We start from the raw sequence: 9,098 nt of genomic DNA on the forward strand, positions 1-9,098 counted from the left end.
AAGCAGGTATGGAGGAGATCAAAACTCCAGACATCCAGAGGCCCCCAGAACACAAGAGACCAAGGAAAACCAACAGAGGGGCAGCCGCGCCACTGTCCCAGAAAGAGCTGAGGAGAGTCCCAGATGAGGGCTCACTCAGCAGCCGCGGAGCAGAAGCCAGGGGGAGTTGCAGTGACGCGCCCGTGAGCTCCGCCGGCAGCCAGCTGCGCCTGAGTGACCGAGCCCCAGGCCGAGAGGCCGGGGGCACCCCACCTCCGAAGTGGCCCGAGCGAGCCCCAGGCTCCAGGCCCCGATAAGCGGCCGCCAAGGAGTGAGCCGGTGTGTACCTGGATGCCCATCCCCGGACACAAAGAACCACCAACGCACCGATGTCTGAGGGGGTCCGCCACTGGCAGGGGAAGTGGTGGTGGGGGGAGATAGACCTCCAAACCTTGGAGGGCCTGAGATGTCCCCAGAGAGGTGGCGCCTGACACCCAACCTGACATATAGACACAGACATACAGGCACACACAGATACAAACATCCATTCCCACCCTCATGCTCTCATATGCACTTACTCCACACTCAACCAACGTGGAGACAGACATAAAGAGACGCTGTACTAGAGCTGGGCGATATAACGATAACGATATGTATCGCGATATAACTTTTACTCGATAGAGAAATTAAACTATCGCGATAGACCTCGCCGCTCTTGTCCTCTTAAAAAAAAAAAAAAAGAAAAAAAAAAGTCAGCCAATCCAAATTAAGTAGCGCAGAGCCGAACCAATCACAGCCGCAGCGTCACGTCACGTGACTTGTTACGTACAGCACAAGTGCCAAGGCGCACGTGCGTATTTGTTTGTGAAGCAGCTAGCAGCTAACCGCCGTGTCGACTGGGTGATGGAGAAAATGAGTGCACCAAGTAGAGAAAAATCAACCGAGAGAACGGAAGAGAACACAGATGACAGCTCGAATGCCGAAGAGATTGTCGAAAGGAAGGGCCGGAAAAGTTCCGTAGTGTGGAGATATTTCGGCTATTTGAAGTCCGACAAAAAACAGAGTAGCACGCACTGTAAGTTGTGCCGACAGCATGTTCCCACCAAGTCTGGAAATACAACTAACCTGTTTCATCACCTGAAGCAGTGCCACCCACAAGAGCACGCTCAATCTCTGACTGAAAGTGCTAATTTGTCATCGAAAACAACCGGGGGAATCCCTGCGAAGCAGCAACAGTCAATTGAGTCGGCTTTCTCCAGCGTCTTACCATATGACAAAAAAGCTAAGAGACATAGCGACATAACGAATGCCATAGCCTACTGTCTTGCTAAAGACATGCTACCAATAAACACGGTCGAAAATGAAGGATTCAAGCAGCTAATTAAGGTACTGGATCCTCGTTACCAACTCCCTGGACGTAAACATTTCTCTCAGATAGCGCTTCCAACGCTATATAGAGAGTGCCGTGAGGCTGTTGAGAAGGAGCTACAAACTGTATCGTTCTTCGCTACTACATCCGACATGTGGTCAAGTCGCACGTCAGAACCTTACCTTAGCCTTACTGCCCACTATATCGACCAAGACTGGAATCTGAAAAGCAAATGTCTTCAAGCTGCCTACCTTCCCGACGACCACACGGGTGAAGTAATTGCATTAGGACTGTCAGAAGCGCTTGCATCCTGGGGACTGAGTGAAGACAAACAAGTCTGCATCACAACCGATAGTGGGACAAATATAGTGAAGGCCACATCCCTGAATAACTGGACCCGGCTGCAGTGCTTCGGACATCGACTTCACTCAGCTATCGGTAAGTTGGGAAGCAGAATAAAATTAAAAATGCCTCTTTTAATTGTGTTTTTGAGCCCATGTAAACATATTAAAAGCTAGAGATCTAAATCACTTCAATGGTTATTGTTAAAAAATAAACATCAGAAAGAATATTCTTCATGTCAGCCTATTTATTTGAGGTAATAGTTGCTGTTGGCATGCATAATAGGCAAATATTCAGTCACTCTTCAGTGTAAATCAAGTTGACAAAATGTGCCAAATAAAATTTAGAATTTTGGGGTTCTATCAGGATCCCAATTGGCTAATACAGAACCTCAGCTCTTTAAGAACAAGTGATGAAAACGTCAAACAATGATGTTGATAACACCAGCCTCTGTCACCTTTTTAAATATAAGAAAAAAAAATTTGGTCAGTCTGTCAGCAAAATTTAAAAAAGTAAAAGTACAATCATAGCAAGTAAATGTGTTTTCAGGGCAGTGAAATTTATTTGTGACTGGAAAAAAAAAATCAAAAATCTTAAATTAAATTCTGAGGTTAATATGTGCTATTATTTACCTTTTTATCCACAGAAAAAGCCGGCAAAGACAAGAGGATGGAGCGAGCTGTGGCCGTGTGTAAGAGAGTGGTGGCCACCTTCAGTTTCTCTTGGAAGAAGAAAAGGGAATTGGCTGCTGCTCAGGAGGAGCTTCACCTACCCCAGCACAAGTTAGTGACAGAGTCGCCCACCAGGTGGGGCTCACGCCAAAAAATGGTTAGGAGGGTTCTGGAGCAACATAAAGCTATCTCTCAGGTCCTCAGTGCAGATAAGAAGACCAGGCACTTGGTTCCCTCCTGGCAAGATCTAGATGTTCTGGAGTCTGTGCATGTGGCCCTGAACCCACTACTGGAATTCACAGATTCACTTTCTGGAGAGTGTTACGTGAGTGTGTCCTACCTCAAGCCGATGCTTCACCTTTTCAGAACACAGATTCTGAAACCATCTGAGGTTGAAACACAACTTACAAAAGACCTTAAGATGACAGTCATGACATACCTTGATGAAAAGTACAATGACCAGATTACAAATGAACTGCTTGATGTTGCAACCCTGCTAGATCCGCGCTTCAAAGTACAATACATTAATGCAGAACACGTTGATGCCATCAAAATGAGAGCAGTGTATGAGATGTTGGGGCAAATTGAGCACCCATCCACTTCAGCTGGAACGGAGGAAACAGAAGATGGTGGAGCTGCTGCAGTACTACCAACCCAGAAGAAACAGAGAAAGTCACTGGGCAGTTTCTTTAAGAAATCCCACCCCACCAGCACAGGGCTCACTGAGAAAGAGACAGTTGAAAAGGAGCTTGAAAAGTACTTGCTGGCACCTGATGCAGACAGTGAAATGGACCCACTTGAGTGGTGGAAAATCAACAACAGAAGCTTCCCAAGAGTTAGCTGCCTGGCAAAGCGCTACCTGTGCATCCCCGCAACCAGCAGCCCCTCTGAGAGGGTATTTAGTACAGGGGGTAATATTGTGACTTGCCACAGGGCCGCTTTAAAGCCTGAAGCAGTGGATAGACTTGTCTTCCTGTCCCACAACCTGTAGGCTTTTTTCAGACTAAAGTTATATATATATATATATATATATATATATATATATATATATATATATATATATATATATATATATATATATATATATATATATGTGTGTGTGTGTGTGTGTGTGTTGCACCTTGGATGTGTACCTAGGATTTAAAGAATGTTCTGTTAGCATCTTTATTTTAAAACTGTTGGAAAAGCTCAGCTATACAACAAGGAGAGTGAGAATTTCCTTTTAGTTCTCAGTTCATTTGATATTGACATTGACAAAAGTTAGTCAATTTTGTCTGTTCTTCTGTAAAAAAAAAAACTAAGATTTATTTTTAGAATTAATATTTTGTTTCTAAGTGGAAGTGACAATTTAGTAGTCTGTTTTGTTTGTTCTATTTTCAAACTTAAACGCTTTAGCGGCTGCTTTTTGTTTAGTTTGCAATATTTGCCTTTATTTATTTGAAACTGAAGTCTCATTTTCCTTAAGTACATCTGCCCTGTTTAACTTATTATGGGAAATAAATATTTAAATCAAAACAAGCGGCTGATTATTTCACATTTTACTTGTGAGCAACGGCACATTTAAATCTTACAAATTTAGTTATTTGGCTTATATCGTGATATATATCGTTATCGCCTGAAATGAAAAAAACATATCGTGATATGGAAAAATCTCATATCGCCCAGCTCTACGCTGTACACACGATCACACTCCCCAAGCGTACTCTACAAACCGGGTCTAGGTACCCTTGCCCCTGGAGGGGGGAACTGCACCCAGACCCAGGTGGTGTTACCCTTTTCCCTGCGGTGGGGGGAGGCAGACCGCCCCGACTCCGCAGCAGCAGGAAGGCCCCACACTCCAGACCGCAGTCGGACGGCCAACTCCTCCTCCTAGCCCCCCCGCTCCAGCAGGCCGCAGAGAATGGGGGTGAGAGAAGACTCCAAACCTCCCTCCACCTGCTCATTGTAGTGTTGATGCATGTGTGTTCTAAGGTGCATTTAAAACCCAGGAGGGCATGGAGCTACCTGCCAGAGAGCAGCAGGTAAGCACATGGTCCCTCCTGCTAGCCCTCAATGTCTACGTGTATTTAAAATTGAGAGGTGGGCAACGACGCCAGGGGTGGGGTGTACACCCTGATGGTACTTTGGATTCCGTGTATCGTGCCCACCCCCAAGATCCTATATGTATGTGTAATGAGAGTGTGAGTAATGTGAATGTCTAAGTTGTGGGATAAAATTGAGGCAGAGGCAGCCAGAAGGGGACAGAGGGGGGGGGGGGGGGGGTAGCCTCCTCTGCACCCTGGTGACATACCCCTACTCCAAGGTCCTGCATGTGTGGGTGGTTGTGGTGGAGCGGGAAGAGGGAGGCAGCTGGAGATGGGGAGGGAAGGAAGGGAGGGGCAAGTGACCCCTCCCTGGGGTCAGCTCCCCCGCTGACCCCAGTAGGCACCCCCATACTCCGCGACCCGCCAGGGAAAGGGGGCCCAGGCCCATCCAGACCGGGGCCCAGTGCAGCAGCGCCTCCCGGCCCCACAGAGCCCGGGACAGTCCACCCAACCCCACCACAGAGAAAACTGCACCCACCCCACCATCCACTCTTCTTCCAGACTACATAAGACAATAAACACCCAGGCTGAGATCTTCCTCCACCTCTCCTGTATCTCCCCCTCCTGCAGAGGGAGCTCCTGAGGAGAGGAAAGCTCCTGCAAGATGTGACAATCTCCCCCACCAGTTGAAGAGCCCCCCAGGTGGCTCGATGCACCGGCGGCACCCTGCTCCAGGGCTGGGCCCCCATGCACCCACCCGCCCACAACCCCGGCAACACACCAACCAGGACCCAAGCCCCCGAGGCCCGGTCCGGGTCCCAGCCCAGAGACGGAGCGCCCCCAGAACCTCACGCTCATCCCGGACCCACCCAGGGGCAGCCAGGCTACCAGGTCAGTAACCCACGTCCGTCAGCACAGACCCTCCCCTAGCCCCGCTGCACGCAGCCGCGAGGAAACAGTCACCTGAGAGCCAACAGAGCCCCTAACCGGACATGACCGCTACCCAGGGTTGAGCCCCCCAAGGAAGATGCCTCCGGGGAACCCCCCGACGCCCTAAGCCTGTCCCTACCCCCACACCAATCACAACAGTGAAGGCGGGACCAAACTAAGACCCCCCCCCCACCCCCACTAGGTGATGGAGCTGATCAAAGGAGCCCAGAGCAATTGATCTGATGTGGTGGCAGAGGCTGTATCAAGACTAATGTAATCTAATAGATAATTTCTATATTGGTTAGAATTAAGATTATTTGTATTTTTCCAGTTCATGAGGACTGTTTTCTTGGCTATGCATAGGGCAGTGAAAACCATATGGGCGATATTCTTTTCTGAAGTGACATTATCTAAGCTGCCCAACAAACACACTAAGAGGGAAGTTGGAATGTTACATTTCAGACACTTTGATAAGTCTTCACATATCTCGCGCCAAAACTTCTGAACTGGTGGACAGAACCAAAGAGCGTGGATATAATTGTCCGGTGAATTGGTTTGGCAGTGTGAGCAGTTGTTGGTAGACGTAAAGCCCATCTTGAACATCCGATGACCTGTATAGTGCACTCAATTCAATACAAAATATTACATAAATTGAAGACTGGGATTTCTAATTAGATGAAAGGTTTTTAAGCAAATCTGAGACCAGAAGTTTAGGTCTAAGTTGATAAATCCGCTTCCCATTTTGCAATAGGAAGTGATATTGATTCATCTGTTTTAGAAAGCATTCTGTATATTTTGGATAGTAATTTGGGGGTTTTAAGAGTAAGAAATTGAACCACACTTGGTGGTGTTTGTAGTTCAACTTGACCCGGTTTAAATTTCTTTTTTACTATGGATTTAATTTGTTGATATTCTAAAAATCTTTTCTTGTTGATCCCATATTGTGTAACTAGTCCGTCAAATGAAATAAATTCTGTTCCTTCTAGTATATGTTCTAAATATTTGATTCCTTTACCACTCCAATCTGAAAAGTTTATCATATTATTGTTTTGTAATATGTCAGGGTTGTTCCAGATAGGTGTACGTTTGCATGGGATTAATGAAGACGCTGTCAATTTTAGAAACTCCCACCATGCTGTCAGAGAAGAGCTGATGTTGATGCTTTTAAAGCATTCATGTCGTTGGATGTTTGAGCTGATAAATGGTAGGTCTGAGATCTCTAGATTATTGCAGAGTGCTTGTTCTACATCTAGCCAAGGTTCATCTAAGAGGGTATGTTTTAGCCATCCTGAGATAAACTGAAGCCTGTTGGCTAAGAAGTAGTGCTGAAAGTTAGGCAGTTCTAGTCCTCCTTTATCCTTGGTCTTTTGTAGTGTTTTTAAGCTTATACGTGGGGGTTTATTTTTCCAAAGGAATTTGGACATACATGAATCTAGAGATCTGAACCAATCTTGTGGCAGTTTAGTTGGGATCATTGAGAATAAATAATTTATTTTTGGTAAGACCATCATTTTTATAGCGGCAACCCTTCCCATGAATGATATGGGTAGACATTTCCATCTAGCCAGATCATCTTCTACCTTCTTTAAAAGTGGGATATGGTTTAATTTAGTTAGATCTGCAAGCTTGGGAGAAACATTAATACCTAAATATTTTATATTTCCCGATTGCAGTGGTGTAGAAGAGGAATTATGGAAGGAGCAATTAATCGGTAGGACTGTAGATTTTGACCAGTTAATTGAGTAATCTGATATTCTTGCAAAAGAGTTTATCAATTCAATCACCCCAGAGATATTGGTTTGTGAATTTTGGAGAAAGAGTAACACATCATCCGCATAAAGGCTGATTTTATGTTCCACGTTCTTGCATTTTATGCCCTTAATTACTGAATTCTGTCTAATTGCTGCTGCTAGTGGTTCAATAAAAATTGCAAACAGTGAAGGGGAGAGTGGGCATCCCTGCCTGGTGCCCCTCAAGAGACAGAAGCTGGAGGATGTCTGGTCATTTGTTCTAACACAAGCTGTTGGGGAATTATATAATATTTTTAACCAGTTTATGAAAGAGGATCCAAAACCAAATTTGTGTAACGTTGCAAACAGAAATTTCCAGTTAACTCTGTCAAATGCTTTTTCTGCGTCTAAAGAGAATATTGTAGTTTCTAGGTTTTTACTGTATGAGTAGTCTATCAAATTAAGTAATCTACGTGTATTTGTTGATGAGTGCCTACCTTTTATGAAACCAGTTTGGTCAGGATGAATTAAGAGGGGGGTTATTTTCTCCAGTCTCTTTGAGAGAGCTTTGCAGATTATTTTAAGGTCTACATTTATAAGGGATATTGGACGATAGCTTGAGGGATATACAGGGTCTTTGCCTGGTTTTAGCAGGAGATTAATGTTTGCAGAATTCATATTTGATGGAAGTCTGCCCTTTTCTTTAATTTCCAACAACGTTCTGTAGAAAACTGGTGCTAGAATCGACCAGAATTCTTTGTAGAATTCTGCAGGAAAGCCGTCTGGACCTGGAGCCTTATTATTGGGCATACTTATCAGGGCTTCCTGGAGTTCACCTGGTGTCAGTGGTGAATGCTTGAGTGTCCAATAATTTTGGAAGAGTTATGTTGTCCAAAAACTGATCAATTTCTTTTTTAGATGGGTTTATTTGTGGTGAATACAACGTTTTATAAAAATCCCTGAAAATGTTGTTTATTTGTATCGGTTCATATATTGTGTTCCCAGATGAATCTTGAACAGCACATATAGTTGTTTTTTCTTTATTTATTTTTAGCTGGTTTGCTAGAAATTGACCGGATTTATTACCATGTTCATAATTTTGTAGGCGTAGTCTTTGTACTAAGAATTTTGTTTTTTTATCAATTATCTCATTTAATTCTAGTTTTGTTTTGCGTATTTTGTTCAATGTTTCCTGATCTTGGTGGGACGCGTAGGCTTCTTCTAGTGATTTGATGTTTTTTTCTAATTCCTGAATATTTTTGTTTTCTTTTTTCTTTTTATGTGATGAGAAATAAATTATTTTACCTCTCATCACAGCTTTCCCTGCTTCCCATAGAACAGAAGCTGATGTTTCGGGAGTGTCATTATAGTCCAAATATGAAGTCCACTCTTTTTAAAAATATTTAATAAAGCCTTCATCTTTAAGTAGTGATATATTAAATCTCCAGTTTTTTCTTGGCGTAGTATTATTCTTGTGCATTAGTGTTAAAGATACAGGACCATGATCGCTGACAGCTATAGGGTGAATCTCAGTGTCTGAAATGTCGTTCAGCAGTGAGCTGCTGACCAAAAAATAATCCAGACAAGAGTAGGAGTGATGGACATGTGAGAAAAAAGTATATTCCTTACTGGTGGGGTGAAGGGAGCGCCATGCATCACAAAGACCAAAGTCGCTCATATACTGTTTGATTATGTTTGTGGACTGCCAATTACGCTGAGTTCCCGCTGTATTGAGCCTATCCATGTCTTCATTTAGTCCAAGGTTGAGGTCGCCTCCAAGAACAAGTGTGCCATCTAAGTGTTCAGAGAGTGCACTGAAAAAACCGTGAAAGAATGAGGGATCATCAACATTTGGACCATATACACTTGCAATACATAGCTTTTTATCAAGTATAGATAGTTTAATGATTAAGAATCTGCCCTCTGGATCTATAACTGTATCGAGTACTGTGAAATTAATATTTTTATGTATTAAAATTGCTACTCCCCTTTGTCTAGAATTATAACAAGCTGAGAACACATTGGGAAACTCAGGTGTTTTAAGTTCATTCGA

At 43.9% G+C, this 9,098-nt stretch overlaps 1 protein-coding gene across 1 annotated transcript; it reads left to right on the top strand.

Moving 5' to 3' along the window:
• Window positions 1-1,500: 1,500 nt before the first annotated feature.
• Window positions 1,501-3,352, top strand: LOC308406654 (E3 SUMO-protein ligase ZBED1-like; the record flags this gene model as incomplete). The annotated part of the gene is made up of 2 exons (XM_080897783.1): window positions 1,501-1,786; window positions 2,337-3,352. The coding sequence occupies 2 exons, from the start codon at window positions 1,501-1,503 to the stop codon at window positions 3,350-3,352; spliced, it is 1,302 nt and encodes a 433-aa protein (XP_080753909.1).
• Between the last annotated feature and the right edge of the window lie 5,746 nt (window positions 3,353-9,098).

This window comes from Rhamphochromis sp. 'chilingali' (genome assembly GCF_963969265.1).
Source record: "Rhamphochromis sp. 'chilingali' genome assembly, chromosome: 12".
Taxonomy (NCBI): domain Eukaryota; kingdom Metazoa; phylum Chordata; class Actinopteri; order Cichliformes; family Cichlidae; genus Rhamphochromis; species Rhamphochromis sp. 'chilingali'.